The 19962-nt window shown below is 54.0% G+C and overlaps 1 protein-coding gene, 2 non-coding genes and 1 pseudogene across 3 annotated transcripts; 1 reads left to right on the forward strand and 3 right to left on the reverse strand.

The window, feature by feature from the left end:
• Positions 1-3410, forward strand: LOC145459983 (uncharacterized). The gene is made up of 8 exons (XM_080338425.1): positions 1-98; positions 1103-1234; positions 1295-1508; positions 1573-1961; positions 2022-2295; positions 2357-2738; positions 2797-3099; positions 3158-3410. Exons 1-8 carry the CDS (start codon positions 79-81, stop codon positions 3403-3405), a joined length of 1962 nt encoding a protein of 653 aa, XP_080194551.1. The 5' UTR covers positions 1-78; the 3' UTR covers positions 3406-3410.
• Positions 3411-7404: 3994 nt separating this feature from the next.
• LOC145460027 (large subunit ribosomal RNA) lies at positions 7405-9103 on the reverse strand (annotated as a pseudogene).
• Positions 9104-9384: 281 nt separating this feature from the next.
• Positions 9385-9538, reverse strand: LOC145459997 (5.8S ribosomal RNA). The gene has a single exon (XR_013921660.1). It is a non-coding gene; the product is annotated as a 5.8S ribosomal RNA (ribosomal RNA).
• Positions 9539-9964: 426 nt separating this feature from the next.
• LOC145460010 (small subunit ribosomal RNA) lies at positions 9965-11789 on the reverse strand. Its single transcript, XR_013921672.1, has one exon. It is a non-coding gene; the product is annotated as a small subunit ribosomal RNA (ribosomal RNA).
• Between the last annotated feature and the right edge of the window lie 8173 nt (positions 11790-19962).

Raw genomic sequence — 19962 nt, forward strand, 5'->3', positions numbered from 1 at the left:
CGCCGCGCGCTCATATGCTAGTGAACTGTCGCGTTGGAAGGACGTTTTTAGAGGATTACCGTGCATCAAGAGCATATAATGGAATCTAAAGTCACCGGGTGAGTGAAAAATTCTTCTAATTCCGAAATCCCTATACTTTAGCGTGGCAGGATTCGGCGAAGTAGCTTTTACCGAGTCCAAAATAGTTGGATTTCGGGCCGTAACTCGTATCCATAACTCGTCGCTATCTCAGCCCCGGTAACTCCGAATCGGAAAATTCTCATTGTATTGTATTCTTCCCTTTGCGCCAATTCGAACGCGGGATCGTTTAACTATGTGCTACATACACGAGTTGAGTTATTGGACTACACGTCTCGAAAAATTCCCTATACTTTAACATGGCGAGATTTTGCGGAAGTCCAGCTTCCATAAGGAATGCATGGGCCAGTTTTCGTGCCATATCTCAACTCTGGGTGAGCCCAGCACGACGAACGAGCCACCGAAGTGTTGGAAATCGCGCGATGGTCACGTCGATGTGCAGCTCGATGATGTCCGACCTGGGGGAGGACCGCTTGCGGCCTCCAAAGTGGCCTTTGATTAGCCGTGACGTCACAGTCGGCGGAAATCCCATAAGGAATGCCTGGACCGGTTTTCGGCAAATATCTCTTTTCTGGGACGGCCCAGAATGACAAACGACGCACCTCCCGGCTCCTAAGCGCGCGCTGATGACGTCGATGCGCGGCTCGATGGGGTGGGGTCACGTGTGGGGGCGCTAGAGAGCGGCGAATATCGGATTTCCGGTAGGGTTTCCGGCCATTATCTCTTCTCTGGGACGGCTAATAATGACAAACGACGCACTTCCCGGCTCCTAAGCGCGCGCTGGTGACGTCGATGTGCGGCTCGATGGGGTGGGGTCACGTAAGGGGCGCTAGAGAGCGGCGATAATCGGATTTCTGGGGGTTTTCTGCCATTTTCTCTTCTCTGGGACGGCTCAGAATGACAAACGACGCACCTCCCGGCTCCTAAGCGCGCGCTGGTCACGTCAATGTGTGACTAGATGATGCGGGGTCACGTAGGGAGCGCTAGAGAGCCGCGAATATCGGAGTTTTATTGTTTATTCCAGCGATCCTGTTACAATTCGACCCACTAAAAGAATAAGACTCGACCGATGTCAAGTCTGCCATATACCCACCAAAGGTCATAGAACGCGGCATCTGAGGAACGTTCATAAGTGGTCAGTCGAGAGAATTAAAGAGTAAGATTGTCGTTGGCTTATTTATAACAACTAGAAGCCAAAAAATATTACATGTCGCAGGTCCGCTCGCTACTTGCGCGAGCCCAAGCAATACATCAAGGAATGTCGCCCACGGTCTTGGTGTGGACTCTGTTCTAGACCAGTTGCCACGGCCTATAAAGCAACACACTGGAGGATTATCCATTCCGATAAAATACGCGACGGCTTCGGGATAGGTTGCGAGACCTACCAGGAAAACTTTAAAAAGTTGACCTTCGAGTCCGACTTTTCAAGCGTGAGTAACTCTGAAGGTAATGTGTCACTTTTTTACCGAAATAATGCAGATCCGTTTATTACAGCTCCTCTCCCTGTACGAAAGGCATCGCCAAGTGCAAGCGCTCGACGAAGTCAACACCAAAATGGTCGTCAGCAAACTAAAATCAGTTTTCAAGAAGTTTGTGGTTGACGAGCCGGAACAATTAGTCACGTACATTTCTAACGCCGACGGGAGACTGTCCGCGAGCACTATTTTCAACACCCTGGCGTCGCTAAAGGGATTTCTTGAATTTGCGCGTATGCAGCATCCGGCATTGTTGGAAAAAGTGGTTTCACCGGACAACCAACTGAGAGCCCTACAAATCATCGCGACGTACTCTAGAGCGACCAATAAAAGAAGAAAGCGGCAGCACGAGAAACGTTTGTCTCTCGACATGGACGTCATCAATAAAAATTGGCCGAATATCAAAAGGTTCGTGCTAAGGTTAAAATATCGTAAAGTTTTAAGTTTAATATGCGTGTTTTTTTTTAGAATGATCAAAAGCGAAACGTTTAAAAGAGACCTCCATCAACCGTTAACAGACGAAAACGTGCGGGATTGCTTGGCCGCGACAATCATCCAGGTCGGACTTGCAAGTGGCACGAGACTGTCATATTTTCGTAGAGTGACCGGATACGAGCTTAGCCACGCCGTCCGTTCCGTGAACGATCCCGAAATGTTAGTCATACAGGTCAACCACAACAAGTGCCTGTCGAGTCAGGGTTTGTTGGTTATGACTCAAAAAGACTATGACCGATTCAAACAGGTAGGTGTTACGAAGATATGAACGTGTAATGGAGCGGTCTAAAACCTCTTTTCGATTTCAGATTTGCAAGCAAACCAATCCAAACTTGGATTTGTCACGGGAAGAAGTCGCGTTGCGAAACTCGAACGGCAAGCCGTTCCAAAATTTATCGGTTTGTGTCGTGGAATACCTCAGTACCCACGAAGTCAGCCTAACGTACCAGCACCTCCGTAAAATAGTCGCCACGATGGCGAGTTCGCTTGACGACATTGGACAATATCATGTTGCGATGTCATCGTCGCACAGCACGGAGGTCGCGAGTCGACACTATGACGGGATAGGCAGGACCAAGAGGGCGGCTGCCGGGGCGATTCTATGCAGAGAAATGCTCCGCAAAGCCGTGAACAGTACACACGATGACTTATATGCGGAGTTGGCCGCGTCAAAAGCTCCCCCAAATGAAGGTATGTAAAGCCCTATAAAATTATAACGTCATATATCTGACCGCAACTGTTGATTAAGGATCATTTGAATCACCGAACCCAACCCCGACCACAGTTCAACCTGAGCTGCCAACAAAGGACGATATCACTTTACGCACCGAAAATGATACGCAATCAAACGGAGCTAATTCGGAAACTCTATTCGCTACGGACCGGGACACACGGATCGTCAGACCGACCCCAACCCCGACCACAGTTCAACCAGAGCTGCAAACAGAGGACGATAGCACTTTTCGCACCGAAAATGACACGCAATCAAACGGAGCTAATTCGGAAACTTTATTCGCTACGGACCGGGACACACGGATCGTCACAAATGAGGGTAATCTATTTGCTATTACTGTCCAAAATTCCATTTCCAATCATATTCAAACCCGCAGATAATGACGTCGAGGAAATAGCGAATTCGATATGCAACCGTCAGAGAGGGACAAAGACCACGTTGACGAACGAGCTAGTGGAGAAATTGATCAAAGACTCTCGTTTGCATGCGTTTTATTACGATCGTGGACCTCTACTGAGCAGGATAGTTCACGAATATAAATCGGAATGCTATTTAAACTTTCAGCAAATGCGTTCAAAAATGAGATTCATCAAGTCGTTTTTAAAGACAAATAAACCTGGATGAACGGAGTTTTGTTCTTTGACTCTTGATTTTGATCCCCAAAATCGTGAGAACGAGCGTGGCGCCTACCATGATACGCCTAAGCCCCTTTCACGACGTCGAGAACGCGACGCACGTAAACTTAATGCGAAATTCATGTCCGGCTCCACAACCTCACGATGACGGGCATGGATGATGAGATCCCGGACACGTTTTAACGCAAAATGAAGGCGCCAATAAAGTCCCTTGACATGCGTTTGGTGCCTTCGATACCCGGAATTTGGCGCCTCCGATACCTGGAGCCGATCACGAAAGCGTGACGGAGTCCGGAATTTTTCCGGATAAAGTCGAAATGTCACAGTATTGGCGTATGCTTGAATTCGTGGCGACGATCATGAGTGGCGCCGATCATGAAAATCGATCAGGTCTTATGCTTAATCTGATGGCGCCATCATGACTGGCGCCCATCATGAAAATCGACCGGGTCCGAAATCCCTATCGTAGGTGAATTCGGCCGTGAGGAATGCGTTGGTCGTTGTTCGAAACCCCCTGGTCGCGTTCTACTGCTCCCGTAGCGTTCAACGGTTCAACATGACACGAAATTTGCGTCTTCAATACGTGGCGCCTATCATGAGTCCGGAATTTTTTCCGGCTAAAGTTCCAATTTTTTGCCGGCCAAAAGTCACCAACGAGAGCCCACACAGGATTCTGGAGATGATATGAGCAAGTCTGAAATGGCCGTCTATGTTACTTTGTGTGGGCTAGGTCGAAAAACGACCAAGTCGTAACTACTGGCGACATCATGAGCTGGCGCCTATCATGAGTCCGGAATTTTTTCCGGCAAAAGTTCCAATTTTTGCCGGCCAAAAGTCATCCCTGAGACCCCGCACACGAACTTTGGAACCGATCGGAGCAAGTCTGGACGGTTCACCGTAAGGCCCCATGTTAAAGCATGGGCGAGGTGCGAAAAACGACTAAGTCCGAAATTTTCCTAGAAAAAAGTTGAACTTTTTCGCCGGCCAAAAGTCATCCATAGGACCCCGCACACGAAGTTTGGAATCGATCCGACCGAGTATAGGCGATCCGCCCATGTTAATGTATGGGCCCTATGTTATAGCATAGGCGAGGTGCGAAAAACGACTAAGTCCGAAATTTTCCTCGGAAAAAGTTGAACTTTTTCGCCGGCCAAAAGTCATCCATAAGACCCCGCACACGAAGTTTGGAATCGATCCGACCAAGTATAGGCGATCCGCCCATGTTAATGTATGGGCCCTATGTTATAGCATAGGCGGGGTGCGAAAAACGACTAAGTCCGAAATTTTCCTCGGAAAAAGTTGAACTTTTTCGCCGGCCAAAAGTCATCCATAAGACCCCGCACACGAAGTTTGGAATCGATCCGACCAAGTATGGGCGATCCGCCCATGTTAATGTATGGGTCCTATGTTAAAGCATAGGCGGGGTGCGAAAAACGACCAAGTCCGAAATTTTCCTCGGAAAAAGTTGAACTTTTTCGCCGGCCAAAAGTCATCCATAAGACCCCGCACACGAAGTTTGGAATCGATCCGACCAAGTATAGGCGATCCGCCCATGTTAATGCATGGGCCCTATGTTAAAGCATAGGCGGGGTGCGAAAAACGACTAAGTCCGAAATTTTCCTCGGAAAAAGTTGAACTTTTTCGCCGGCCAAAAGTCATCCATAAGACCCCGCACACGAAGTTTGGAATCGATCCGACCAAGTATAGGCGATCCGCCCATGTTAATGTATGGGCCCTATGTTAAAGCATAGGCGGGGTGCGAAAAACGACTAAGTCCGAAATTTTCCTCGGAAAAAGTTGAACTTTTTCGCCGGCCAAAAGTCATCCATAAGACCCCGCACACGAAGTTTGGAATCGATCCGACCAAGTATAGGCGATCCGCCCATGTTAATGTATGGGCCCCATGTTAAAGCATAGGCGGGGTGCGAAAAACGACTAAGTCCGAAATTTTCCTCGGAAAAAGTTGAACTTTTTCGCCGGCCAAAAGTCATCCATAAGACCCCGCACACGAAGTTTGGAATCGATCCGACCAAGTATAGGCGATCCGCCCATGTTAATGTATGGGCCCTATGTTAAAGCATAGGCGGGGTGCGAAAAACGACTAAGTCCGAAATTTTCCTCGGAAAAAGTTGAACTTTTTCGCCGGCCAAAAGTCATCCATAAGACCCCGCACACGAAGTTTGGAATCGATCCGACCGAGTATAGGCGATCCGCCCATGTTAATGCATGGGCCCTATGTTATAGCATAGGCGAGGTGCGAAAAACGACTAAGTCCGAAATTTTCCTCGGAAAAAGTTGAACTTTTTCGCCGGCCAAAAGTCATCCATAAGACCCCGCACACGAAGTTTGGAATCGATCCGACCAAGTATAGGCGATCCGCCCATGTTAATGTATGGGCCCTATGTTAAAGCATAGGCGGGGTGCGAAAAACGACTAAGTCCGAAATTTTCCTCGGAAAAAGTTGAACTTTTTCGCCGGCCAAAAGTCATCCATAAGACCCCGCACACGAAGTTTGGAACCGATCCGAGCAAGTATAGTCGGTCCGCCTATGCTAAGGTATGGGCCCCATGTTAGAGTATAGGCCCCATGTTAAAGTATGGGCGAGGTGCGAAAAACGACTAAGTCCGTTGATTGCTTCGGCGATTCTCGAGATTTTGGCCGAGGCGCCAGCCCCGGCCGGCCGCGGCCAGAGTCGGGCGCCCGACCGGGGTCGAAATCGGGGTCGGTCTTCGGGCCATAACTCCGCTCCCCGTGGTCCGATCGAGACGAACGAACCACCGTTGAGATCGTCTCGACGCGCTCTACGCGCTCGTATAGGTTTCGGAACACTAAAATATACTTTTGGAATTTCGACTTTTCCGGAATCGAGACAAAAAGGTCGACCCGATGTCAAAGACACAAGGTCGACCGTTTTACCTCGATTTCGTGACCAAAACGAAAAAAAAGATGGAGGAACACCGAGGGCGCCGCCAGCCGACGCCGCAAAGGCGTCGGAGGCCCGCGCCCGCGGTGCCCTCGATGTCCCCGATCGTCGATCCGGCGGAAAACGCGGCCCGCCCTCGGCCTCCTCTGAGGCCGGCGGAATCTCGGAGCCGGCGCCGCCCGCGCCTCGCCTGGCCGGACGGCGGTCTGCAGGGCGCGCGCCCGAAGCAATCAACGGACTCTGTCGTTTTCACCGAGGCGGCTCCGAGCTCGGCCGGCGGCGGCACGATCCGCGGGCCCGCCTGCCGTCTCGCTCGGCCGGAGAGCCGGCGCGGCCACCCAAGAAGGTCGGCTCGCCGCCGTGAGCTACGCGGGCCCGCCTGCCGTCTCACCCGGTCGGCGCCGAGGCGGCGCCAGGGGGTCGGCGCTCTCGGCAGGCCTCACGGGACGGCCGGCGAGCCGTCTCCCGAGCCGCGTCCCGGCCGGCGCCGAGGCGCGGACCGCGCTGTTTTGTACAAGTCTCAGGCGGGTAAACGGCGGGAGTAACTTATTCCACGGGCTCGGCGCGCACTCCGGCATAGGCTCAGAGGGCCGGGCGCTCCGATCGACTCTGCGGCGGCACGGCCGGGACTTCGATCCCGGCAACGCACCCCGGCCGGCGCCGAGGCGCGGACTCTGTCGTTTTCCACGGCCCAGGCACTCTGCCTTGGGCTTCAAGGGCTGGGGACTTCAGCCCGCTCTGCGGCACGGCCGGGACTTCGATCCTGGCAACGCGCCCCGGCCGGCGCCGAGGCGCGGACTCTGTGGTTTTTCCACGCGGCCCAGGCTCTCTGCCTTGGGCCCGGGCGGCATCCGAGGTTCGCCTCGGTTCGGACTCTGTCGATTTTCCGAGGCCGGCACCGCGCTCCGGCAACGGCCCACGCAACGCGCCGAATCTGACGCGCCGCGCTCCGGCCGTCGCCCACGCAACGCCGCGGCCCAAAGCTCACACCTCCCACGCCCCCGCCAGAGGCGGCGGAGACAGCGAGAAAAAAGCGCCCGCGCCCGCCCAGAGGCGAGCCCGGGCGCTGATCATAGATCTCGGGGATGTCTTTCAACGCATCGCAGCGAGAAACTGCTCTAGCGGGTACGACACCCCGATCTCAAACTAGGTCGTCTGCGAATGAAGCGGCACCTCGCCCACGCGAAAAGTGCTACCGTCGTCTCGGCCAGCCCAAGCTTACGGGCCGACGAAGGGTCAACCGACAAAGGCTCCGTCGGCGCCGCCCGCAAAGGCGGCGCCTAGCCGCGCCTCGCTCGCCTCGAGGCACCCGGGACGTCGTCGCTACTCAGGCGGGATTCCGACTTAGAGTCGTTCAGTCGTAATCCCCCAGATGGTAGCTTCGCGCCATCGGCTTGTCAGCCGTGCGCATGAACCAAATGTCTGAATCTGCTGTTTCTCTCGTACTGAGCAGAATTACTGTCGCGACAACGCTTCCTCAGTATGGCAAAACTAACCTGTCTCACGACGGTCTAAACCCAGCTCACGTTCCCTATTTGTGGGTGAACAATTCAACGCTTGGCGAATTCTGCTTCGCAATGATAGGAAGTGCCGAAATCGAAGGATCAAAAAGCAACGTCGCTATGAACGCTCGGCTGCCACAAGCCCAAGTCAGACTCCCCGCCTGACGCTGTCTTAAGAGCGGGTCGCCCGCGGCTCGAAGGCCGCGAGCTTCCAAGGCATAGTTCACCATCTTTCGGGTCCCAACGGGAACGCTCTCGCTCGGCCGCCCCGGCGGCGGCGGCCGGCCGGTCGTGCTCGCGGCCCCGCGAGGGGCCGGATCCGACCTCGCGCGTCCGTGACGCGCTACAGTTTACTTTCGCTCTCGGGTCTCGTACCGCCCGTCAACTCGCGCTCGCGTTAGACTTCTTGGTCCGTGTTTCAAGACGGGTCGGGAAGGTGGCCGACACGACCGCAGACCCCGCGCGCGAGGCGAACGCCCGACCCCGACGACGCGGGAGCCGCCGGCACCGCGAACGGTACCGCCGACGCCCGACGCCTGCCGCGGCCGCACGAACGCCCGCCGCCTCCGGAGAGGCGGCGCGCGCGGCGCCGTCACCTCGGCCCCCGGCCGGCTTTTCGCGCGCCCGGCTGTGACACCGCCGCCCGCGAGGGCGACGGCCACCTTCCGAGCGCGTTTCTGGCCGACCGCGAGCCGGTCGCGGCCCGCCCGGGGAGCTAGTGCGCCGGTGCGTCACGCGCGCCCGGACGCGGACAGGGCTCGCGCCTCCGCCCTTCGCCCGGACGCGCCCGCGCGCCCGACTGAAAGCGACCCCGAGCCCGGACGGGCCCTCCCGTTTACCTCTCGACGGTTTCACGTACTTTTGAACTCTCTCTTCAAAGTGCTTTTCAACTTTCCCTCACGGTACTCGTTCGCTATCGGTCTCGCGACCGTATTCAGTCTTAGATGGAGTTTACCACCCGCTTCAGGCTGCATTCTCAAACAACCCGACTCCGGGAAGACCCTCAGCGGCGGCGGCGCGCGCCCTCGCGGGCCTGACACCCTCGCGGGGGAGAGGCCTCGATCAGAAGGACTTCGGCGCACGCCGGCCGTCGCATTGGGTCTTCCTTACGTCACATTCCGGCGCGCTTCGAGAACGCGCAGGTTCGACGCTGGACAGATCCCGCTTCACTCGCCGTTACTCGGGGAATCCCCGTTGGTTTCTTTTCCACCGCTTAATAATATGCCTAAATTCAGCGGGTAGCCTCGCCTGAACTCAGGTCGAAGTCGTACCTCTGCCGGCCGCTCGCCTCGGCCGGCTCCGGCTCGCTTAGACGCCGGGAGCCGCTCCTCGCAAAGCCGAACGGCGCTTCGACCGCCAGTACCGCGCGCGGAGGCGCGATCGCAACGGCGGCCGAGTCGCAGAACGACCGGGTCCGGCCCCGACGCAGGCGCGCGCCGGTCTACCTCGGGGCGACGGGCTTCGCAGCCCGACGCCCAAACTTTCAGCCTTGTCTTCTCCGCGGGCGGCCCAACCCAAAGCCGCCACGCGCATCGTCACTCGCCGACGCTGAGGCAGACGCGGCGCCGGGATTTGCCCGACGCCGCAATTCGCGTTCAGAATATCGACGTTCAATGTGTTCTGCAATTCACATTACTTCTCGCACTTAGCTGCGTCCTTCATCGACTCGCGAGCCTAGTGATCCACCGTCGAGAGTCGTACTCTCTTTGCTCGTAGGACAACCGCATCGCGTCGCGCATCGTTTTCGTTCGAGGGACTCGGACCTAGAGGCGTTCGGTCTCGGTCCCCCGTCTCGCTCGCGGCGACTCGGACCCGGAGGTCTCAGCCGCCCGCGACGCCTACTTGCTCAAGGCAGACGCCGCTTAACACAGTCTCGTTCGCGGCGACTCGGACCCAGAGGTCTCAGCCACCTCCGCGCCGACTAGCTCAAGGCCGACGCCACTTTAGAGCGTGCCCCGACGACGGATTCCCCGGCCCGCCGTCGAACGCCTGCTCGAATTACAGTCTCGTTCGCGTTAACCGAGCGGCGCCCGCAGGCACCGCGACGCCGAGTCCTCGCGGACCCGGCGCCAGATCGAAGACACTTGAATTGAGGGGCGACCACCGCGGCTCGCCACCAACGATAATGATCCTTCCGCAGGTTCACCTACGGAAACCTTGTTACGACTTTTACTTCCTCTAAACGATCAAGTTCGGTCGCCTTCACTGCGTACCGCCGCGGCCGTCTCCAACCGCGACGGGGCAGATCCGAGGATCTCACTAAACCTTTCAATCGGTAGTAGCGACGGGCGGTGTGTACAAAGGGCAGGGACGTAATCAACGCGAGCTGATGACTCGCGCTTACTGGGAATTCCTCGTTCGAGGGCAACAATTGCAAGGCCCTATCCCAATCACGGACGGGGTTCAACGGGTTACCCGGACCCTTCGGCCCGGGCGGACTCGCTGATCCGCCCAATGTAGCGCGCGTGCGGCCCCGAACATCTAAGGGCATCACAGACCTGTTATTGCTCGATCTCGCGTGGCTAAAAACGCCACTAGTCCCTCTAAGAAGTTTCACGCCGACCGCCGAGGGTCGCGTAACTATTTAGCATGCCAGAGTCTCGTTCGTTATCGGAATTAACCAGACAAATCGCTCCACCAACTAAGAACGGCCATGCACCACCACCCACAGAATCAAGAAAGAGCTGTCAATCTGTCAATCCTTCCCGTGTCCGGGCCGGGTGAGTTTCCCCGTGTTGAGTCAAATTAAGCCGCAGGCTCCACTCCTGGTGGTGCCCTTCCGTCAATTCCTTTAAGTTTCAGCTTTGCAACCATACTTCCCCCGGAACCCAAAGACTTTGGTTTCCCGGAAGCTGCCGGCGAGGTCGTCATCGTAACGCCCGCCGATCGCCAGTTGGGATCGTTTATAGTCAGAACTAGGACGGTATCTGATCGTCTTCGAACCTCTGACTTTCGCTCTTGATTAAAGAAAACATTCTTGGCGAACGCTTTCGCAGTAGTTCGTCTTCCGCCGATCCAAGAATTTCACCTCTAACGGCAGAGTACGGACGCCCCCGGCTGTCCCTCTCAATCATTACCTCGCACTCGCGAACGCCAACGAAACGAGACCGAGGTCTTATTCCATTATTCCATGCAACACTATGCAGGCGAAAAACCTGCTTTGAACACTCTAATTTTTTCAAAGTAAACTCGTCGGTCACCCCGTGCACCCGATCAAGAACACCCGGGAAGCGCCGACAGGCGGAACTCTCGACGCCGGTGCACGCCCTTCGACGGACGGACCGGCGCCGCGCGCTCTTCATCCAACTACGAGCTTTTCAACCGCAACAACTTTAGCATACACTTTCGGAGCTGGAATTACCGCGGCTGCTGGCACCAGACTTGCCCTCCGATGGATACTCGACAAGAGTTTTAGAATGTACTCATTCCGATTGCGGGGCCTCGTTAGAGTCCCGCATCGGTATTTTTCGTCACTACCTCCCCGTGTCGGGAATGGGTAATTTGCGCGCCTGCTGCCTTCCTTGGATGTGGTAGCCGTTTCTCAGGCTCCCTCTCCGGAATCGAACCCTGATTCCCCGTCACCCGTTATCACAAAGGTAAGCCCGTAGCCTACCTTCGAAAGTTGATAGGTCAGACACTTGAATGGTAGGTCGCCGCCGCGAAGGCGTGCGATCCGCGTGGTTATCCAGAGTCATCGAAAGAGACGGGCCCGCGAAGGCCCGGTCGGGTTCGAACCAATAAAAGCGCGCCTCCCGGAGTCGGCGCTCGGTCGCATGTATTAGCTCTGGAATTGCCACAGTTATCCACGTTAGCTCTCGCAAGGACCAAATAAACCAAGACTGATTTAATGAGCCGTTCGCAGTTTCACTTTACGTTCAGTTCGTACTTACACCTGCATGGCTTAATCTTTGAGACAAGCATATCACTACTGGCAGGATCAACCAGATATCTCTCGCGCACTGCGAGCGTCCGCCCCTGGGCCGGGGGTCGGACGTCGGGACCAAGGCGCTCCGCGGCGCCGGCGCCGCCGTTCTCGGCGCCCGTCGCTTTCTTTCGCTCTCTCGATCGCGAGGACCGTTCTCGGGTCGCCCGCCGTCGTCTCGTGGGACGCGGACACCCGCCGTTCACCGCTTAATAGAATCTGCTCGCCGCACGGAACCGAATCCGAGAAGGACGCGAGGCCTGCCGCCGGGGCTCGGGCGCTGCGCTGCCGCGACGCGATGCACGGATAAGCGCCCGGAGCCGCCGCGGCTGACCGAGGACGTCGTGTTTGTATAGCGGGCCTTCCCGCTGACTGGGCGGAGCGTCGCGTCCACGCCGCGTCTTGGTGAGTCCGCTATCCGATAAGCCTCGTGGCCAGGAGAGGTGCGATGTTCTACGACCGACCTGTTCCCGCCGTCTACGGCATATCGGGCAAGCTCGCTCTCGGCGGCGATGGCGTCCGAAACGCAGGGACGCGACGTCCGTTCGCGCTGGAGGCAAGGGCCGCGAGGCCCAGCGTGGGGGACGAGGCATTTGTCGACCGCTGTACGCGTCCGAGACGCGGGGACGAGGCATTTGACGACCGTGCACGGCGCCCGAAGGCGTACTACGCGTCCTAGACGCGGGGACGAGGCATTTGACGACTGTTCGACGCGTCCGAGACGTGGGGACGAGGCATTTGACGACCGTTTCTCGACGCCGGATTCTCTCCTCCGGGACGCCGCTTGGCTACGTAGGAAGGGTCTGGGCCGCGAGGCCCGAAGGACGACGCATCGCGTCCGCGCAACATTTATTGAGTCCGCTCTCCGATATGCCTCATGGCTGTATGACAGGTGTAGGGTCACTATCATCCATATCCCGCCGTCTACGGCATACCGGGCAAGCTCGCTCTATGCAGCGCTTGGCGACACGCAACGTTTAAACCCGCGACTCGAGGTTCGCCGACCCGTGATTAGTGCTGGCTTCGCACCCCCATATGCTTTCGCTCCAACCGGTGACGACGGATCAGTTCCGCCGCGCCGACAGCCCCTCTCGCCGGCAGATTCAACGTTTCGCGCCCGGCCTCCCGTCAGGCGCCGGGCGCGCGCCCCTTCCTATATTAGTCTTTTTCCGAAAACCCTGGTGACTTTTTTCTACTTAGTCGTTTTTCAGAGCCGAACTAAGGCCGGGGGGCCGGAAAATTTTCGCCGACCAAAAAAATTTTTTTTCCCGAAAAATAATTTTTTTTTTCCGAAAAAATAAAAAAAAAATAAAAAAAAAATTTTCCCCAAAGGCCTCCCACGGGACCCCCCACACGAAGTTTGGAGCCGATCCGACCAAGTATAGGCGATTTGCCTATGTTACGGTATGGGCCCTATGTTAAGGTATGGGCGAGGTCCGAAAAACGACTAAGTCCGAAAAATTCCTCGGAAAAAGTCCAAGTTTTTTGCCGGCCAAAAGTATCCCTAGAGGGGCCCCACACGAAGTTTGGAGCCGATCCGACCAAGTATAGGCGATTTGCCTATGTTAAGGTATGGGCCCTATGTTAAGGTATGGGCGAGGTCGAAAAACGACTAAGTCCGAAATTTTCCTCGGAGAAAGTTGATTTTTTTTGCCGGCCAAAAGCCCGCCTAGAGACCCCGCACACGAAGTTTGGAACCGATCCGAGCAAGTCCGGCGCGCCCGCCCATGTTAAGGTATGGGCCCTATGTTAAGGTATGGGCGAGGTCCGAAAAACGACCAAGTCCGAAAAATTCCTCGGAAAAAGTCCAAGTTTTTTGCCGGCCAAAAGCCCGCCTAGAGACCCCGCACACGAAGTTTGGAACCGATCCGAGCAAGTCCGGCGCGCCCGCCCATGCTACGGTATGGGCCCTATGTTAAAGCATGGGCGAGTGTCGAAAAACGACTAAGTCCGAAAAATTTTTTTTTCCCCTAAAAACCACACGGGCGCGTTCCCCGCATTATTTGAAGACGCCCTGCGAAGGAATTATCCCGATCCGACCAACGGCTCGGCCTCCAGAGCCGGTCAAAGGTCCGTTTTTGGCGGCCTTTAACCGGAGATATCTCGGCTCCGGGTGGTCCGAATTCGATAATTTTTTTTTTCCCGGATTCGTCTCGCTGCGCCGCTTCCAACGAGGGGTCCCGCGTCGGTCTGGCCCCAACAGGGGCCGAGCTATTCGCGAAAAACTCGTATCTCGGCTCCTGTGCGCCGTAGAGCTACGTGGATAGTCGCAATGGACTCCTGATGCCAAAGCGAGGGCGAAAATTTTTCTTTCTCGTACGGCCTCCCAGCGACCGGAAAAGTGGCTAGCGGCGGTCTACGGGCTCCCCCGAGTCCGACGGTGGCCTTTATTTGGAAATCGAAGAAAAAAAATTTTTCACCTCGTCGGATTTTTTCTAAGTCCGAAATCTCCATACTATAACACGGGGCCGAGATCGTGAAAAAGTTAAAGTCCGAAAAAAATTTTTTCACCTAAAAACCACACGGGCGCGTTCCCCGCACTGTTTGAAGACGCCCCGCAAAGGAATTATCCCGATCCGACCAACGGCTCGGCCTCCAGAGCCGGTCAAAGGTCCGTTTTTGGCGGCCTTTAACCGGAGATATCTCGGCTCCGGGTGGTCCGAATTCGATAATTTTTTTTTCCCCGGATTCGTCTCGCTGCGCCGCTTCCAACGAGGGGTCCCGCGTCGGTCTGGCCCCAACAGGGGCCGAGCTATTCGCGAAAAACTCGTATCTCGGCTCCTGTGCGCCGTAGAGCTACGTGGATAGTCGCAATGGACTCCTGATGCCAAAGCGAGGGCGAAAATTTTTCTTTCTCGTACGGCCTCCCAGCGACCGGAAAAGTGGCTAGCGGCGGTCTACGGGCTCCCCCGAGTCCGACGGTGGCCTTTATTTGGAAATCGAAGAAAAAAAATTTTTCACCTCGTCGGATTTTTTCTAAGTCCGAAATCTCCATACTATAACACGGGGCCGAGATCGTGAAAAAGTTAAAGTCCGAAAAAAATTTTTTCACCTAAAAACCACACGGGCGCGTTCCCCGCACTGTTTGAAGACGCCCCGCAAAGGAATTATCCCGATCCGACCAACGGCTCGGCCTCCAGAGCCGGTCAAAGGTCCGTTTTGGGCGGCCTTTAACCGGAGATATCTCGGCTCCGGGTGGTCCGAATTCGATAATTTTTTTTTCCCGGATTCGTCTCGCTGCGCCGCTTCCAACGAGGGGTCCCGCGTGGGTCTGGCCCCAACAGGGGCCGAGTTATTCGCGAAAAACTCGTATCTCGGCTCCTGTGCGCCGTAGAGCTACGTGGATAGTCGCAATGGACTCCTGATGCCAAAGCGAGGGCGAAAATTTTTCTTTCTCGTACGGCCTCCCAGCGACCGGAAAAGTGGCTAGCGGCGGTCTACGGGCTCCCCCGAGTCCGACGGTGGCCTTTATTTGGAAATCGAAGAAAAAAAATTTTTCACCTCGTCGGATTTTTTCTAAGTCCGAAATCTCCATACTATAACACGGGGCCGAGATCGTGAAAAAGTTAAAGTCCGAAAAAAAATTTTTTCACCTAAAAACCACACGGGCGCGTTCCCCGCACTGTTTGAAGACGCCCCGCAAAGGAATTATCCCGATCCGACCAACGGCTCGGCCTCCAGAGCCGGTCAAAGGTCCGTTTTGGGCGGCCTTTAACCGGAGATATCTCGGCTCCGGGTGGTCCGAATTCGATAATTTTTTTTTTCCCGGATTCGTCTCGCTGCGCCGCTTCCAACGAGGGGTCCCGCGTGGGTCTGGCCCCAACAGGGGCCGAGTTATTCGCGAAAAACTCGTATCTCGGCTCCTGTGCGTCCTAGAGCTACGTGCATAGTCGCAATGGACTCGTGATGCCAGAACGAGGGTGAAATTTTTACTTTTTCGTACGGCCTCCCAGCGCCCGCAAAACAGTGTATTCGCCTTCTACGGGCTCCCACGAGTCCGTCGGTGTGCGGGAAATCGGAATCGGAGAAAAAAAAATTTTCCAAAATTTTCTCAAAAATCGATTAGGTCCAAACTCTTGTTTCGGCGGGTACTGCTTTGTCGATATCGCTACTGGTCCGCGTCGGAGACCAGTTAAAGAGGTCTCTCCCTGTTGTAGGCCCTGCACCAGACAACCACAGCGAGATTTAGGACCTTAAACAGTGTCACGGCCCCGTAATTGTCGCGCAAAATTCAAAAAATCGTAAAAAACAGTGTTTCGGCGGGTACTGCTCCGTCGATATCGCTCCTGGTCCGTGTCGGAGACCCGTAAAAGAGGTCTCTCCCTGTTGTACTCCGAGCACACGACAACCACAGCGAGATTGAGGCCCTGAAACAGTGTGACTGCTCCGCAATAGTCGGTCAAAAACCCAAAAAAATTGAAAAAAATCGTGAAAAATCGTGTTTCGGCGGGTACTGCATCGTCTATATTGGTAGTTGTGCGTGCCGGTTACGTGTAAAACTGGTTTAGGCGTCTTGTAGACTTGGCACAAGACAACCAGAGCGTGATTTAGGACCTTATACAGTGTCAACAACCGCCCAAAATGCATAAAAATCGTCAAAAAACGTGTTTCGGCGGGTACTGCATCGTCTATATTGGTAGTTGTGCGTGCCGGTTACGTGTAAAACTGGTTTAGGCGTCTTGTAGACTTGGCACAAGACAACCAGAGCGTGATTTAGGACCTTAAACAGTGTCAACAACCGCCCAAAATGCATAAAAATCGTCAAAAAACGTGTTTCGGCGGGCCCCAGACCGATTTTCGAGAAAAAAAATTTCGGGCCCTCTATGACGTAATAATGACCCGGGAATATATTTTTCCAGAAAATTCTCGCCGCGCGCTCATATGCTAGTGAACTGTCGCGTTAGAAGGACGTTCGGAGTGGATTACCGTGCATCAAGAACATTTATTGGAATCTCAAGTCACCGGGTGAGTGAAAATTTCTTGTAGTTGTCAAATCCACATACTTTAGCGTGGCGCGATTCGGCGAAATAGCTTTAACCGAGTCCAAAACCGTGTTTCGGCGGGTACTGCATCGTCTATATTGGTAGTTGTGCGTGTCGGTTACGTGTAAAACGGGTTTAGGCGTCTTGTAGACTTGGCACAAGACAACCAGAGCGTGATTTAGGACCTTATACAGTGTCAACAACCGCCCAAAATGCATAAAAATCGTCAAAAAACGTGTTTCGGCGGGTACTGCATCGTCTATATTGGTAGTTGTGCGTGTCGGTTACGTGTAAAACGGGTTTAGGCGTCTTGTAGACTTGGCACAAGACAACCAGAGCGTGATTTAGGACCTTATACAGTGTCAACAACCGCCCAAAATGCATAAAAATCGTCAAAAAACGTGTTTCGGCGGGTACTGCATCGTCTATATTGGTAGTTGTGCGTGTCGGTTACGTGTAAAACGGGTTTAGGCGTCTTGTAGACTTGGCACAAGACAACCAGAGCGTGATTTAGGACCTTATACAGTGTCAACAACCGCCCAAAATGCATAAAAATCGTCAAAAAACGTGTTTCGGCGGGTACTGCATCGTCTATATTGGTAGTTGTGCGTGCCGGTTACGTGTAAAACTGGTTTAGGCGTCTTGTAGACTTGGCACAAGACAACCAGAGCGTGATTTAGGACCTTATACAGTGTCAACAACCGCCCAAAATGCATAAAAATCGTCAAAAACCGTGTTTCGGCGGGTACTGCATCGTCTATATTGGTAGTTGTGCGTGCCGGTTACGTGTAAAACTGGTTTAGGCGTCTTGTAGACTTGGCACAAGACAACCAGAGCGTGATTTAGGACCTTAAACAGTGTCAACAACCGCCCAAAATGCATAAAAATCGTCAAAAAACGTGTTTCGGCGGGCCCCAGACCGATTTTCGAGAAAAAAAATTTCGGGCCCTCTATGACGTAATAATGACCCGGGAATATATTTTTCCAGAAAATTCTCGCCGCGCGCTCATATGCTAGTGAACTGTCGCGTTGGAAGGACGTTTTTAGAGGATTACCGTGCATCAAGAGCATATAATGGAATCTAAAGTCACCGGGTGAGTGAAAAATTCTTCTAATTCCGAAATCCCTATACTTTAGCGTGGCAGGATTCGGCGAAGTAGCTTTTACCGAGTCCAAAATAGTTGGATTTCGGGCCGTAACTCGTATCCATAACTCGTCGCTATCTCAGCCCCGGTAACTCCGAATCGGAAAATTCTCATTGTATTGTATTCTTCCCTTTGCGCCAATTCGAACGCGGGATCGTTTAACTATGTGCTACATACACGAGTTGAGTTATTGGACTACACGTCTCGAAAAATTCCCTATACTTTAACATGGCGAGATTTTGCGGAAGTCCAGCTTCCATAAGGAATGCATGGGCCAGTTTTCGTGCCATATCTCAACTCTGGGTGAGCCCAGCACGACGAACGAGCCACCGAAGTGTTGGAAATCGCGCGATGGTCACGTCGATGTGCAGCTCGATGATGTCCGACCTGGGGGAGGACCGCTTGCGGCCTCCAAAGTGGCCTTTGATTAGCCGTGACGTCACAGTCGGCGGAAATCCCATAAGGAATGCCTGGACCGGTTTTCGGCAAATATCTCTTTTCTGGGACGGCCCAGAATGACAAACGACGCACCTCCCGGCTCCTAAGCGCGCGCTGATGACGTCGATGCGCGGCTCGATGGGGTGGGGTCACGTGTGGGGGCGCTAGAGAGCGGCGAATATCGGATTTCCGGTAGGGTTTCCGGCCATTATCTCTTCTCTGGGACGGCTAATAATGACAAACGACGCACTTCCCGGCTCCTAAGCGCGCGCTGGTGACGTCGATGTGCGGCTCGATGGGGTGGGGTCACGTAAGGGGCGCTAGAGAGCGGCGATAATCGGATTTCTGGGGGTTTTCTGCCATTTTCTCTTCTCTGGGACGGCTCAGAATGACAAACGACGCACCTCCCGGCTCCTAAGCGCGCGCTGGTCACGTCAATGTGTGACTAGATGATGCGGGGTCACGTAGGGAGCGCTAGAGAGCCGCGAATATCGGAGTTTTATTGTTTATTCCAGCGATCCTGTTACAATTCGACCCACTAAAAGAATAAGACTCGACCGATGTCAAGTCTGCCATATACCCACCAAAGGTCATAGAACGCGGCATCTGAGGAACGTTCATAAGTGGTCAGTCGAGAGAATTAAAGAGTAAGATTGTCGTTGGCTTATTTATAACAACTAGAAGCCAAAAAATATTACATGTCGCAGGTCCGCTCGCTACTTGCGCGAGCCCAAGCAATACATCAAGGAATGTCGCCCACGGTCTTGGTGTGGACTCTGTTCTAGACCAGTTGCCACGGCCTATAAAGCAACACACTGGAGGATTATCCATTCCGATAAAATACGCGACGGCTTCGGGATAGGTTGCGAGACCTACCAGGAAAACTTTAAAAAGTTGACCTTCGAGTCCGACTTTTCAAGCGTGAGTAACTCTGAAGGTAATGTGTCACTTTTTTACCGAAATAATGCAGATCCGTTTATTACAGCTCCTCTCCCTGTACGAAAGGCATCGCCAAGTGCAAGCGCTCGACGAAGTCAACACCAAAATGGTCGTCAGCAAACTAAAATCAGTTTTCAAGAAGTTTGTGGTTGACGAGCCGGAACAATTAGTCACGTACATTTCTAACGCCGACGGGAGACTGTCCGCGAGCACTATTTTCAACACCCTGGCGTCGCTAAAGGGATTTCTTGAATTTGCGCGTATGCAGCATCCGGCATTGTTGGAAAAAGTGGTTTCACCGGACAACCAACTGAGAGCCCTACAAATCATCGCGACGTACTCTAGAGCGACCAATAAAAGAAGAAAGCGGCAGCACGAGAAACGTTTGTCTCTCGACATGGACGTCATCAATAAAAATTGGCCGAATATCAAAAGGTTCGTGCTAAGGTTAAAATATCGTAAAGTTTTAAGTTTAATATGCGTGTTTTTTTTTAGAATGATCAAAAGCGAAACGTTTAAAAGAGACCTCCATCAACCGTTAACAGACGAAAACGTGCGGGATTGCTTGGCCGCGACAATCATCCAGGTCGGACTTGCAAGTGGCACGAGACTGTCATATTTTCGTAGAGTGACCGGATACGAGCTTAGCCACGCCGTCCGTTCCGTGAACGATCCCGAAATGTTAGTCATACAGG

This window comes from Botryllus schlosseri, unplaced genomic scaffold (assembly GCF_051294905.1).
Source record: "Botryllus schlosseri isolate E-star unplaced genomic scaffold, Bs_hap1 Bs30a, whole genome shotgun sequence".
NCBI classification, from domain to species: Eukaryota; Metazoa; Chordata; class Ascidiacea; order Stolidobranchia; family Styelidae; genus Botryllus; species Botryllus schlosseri.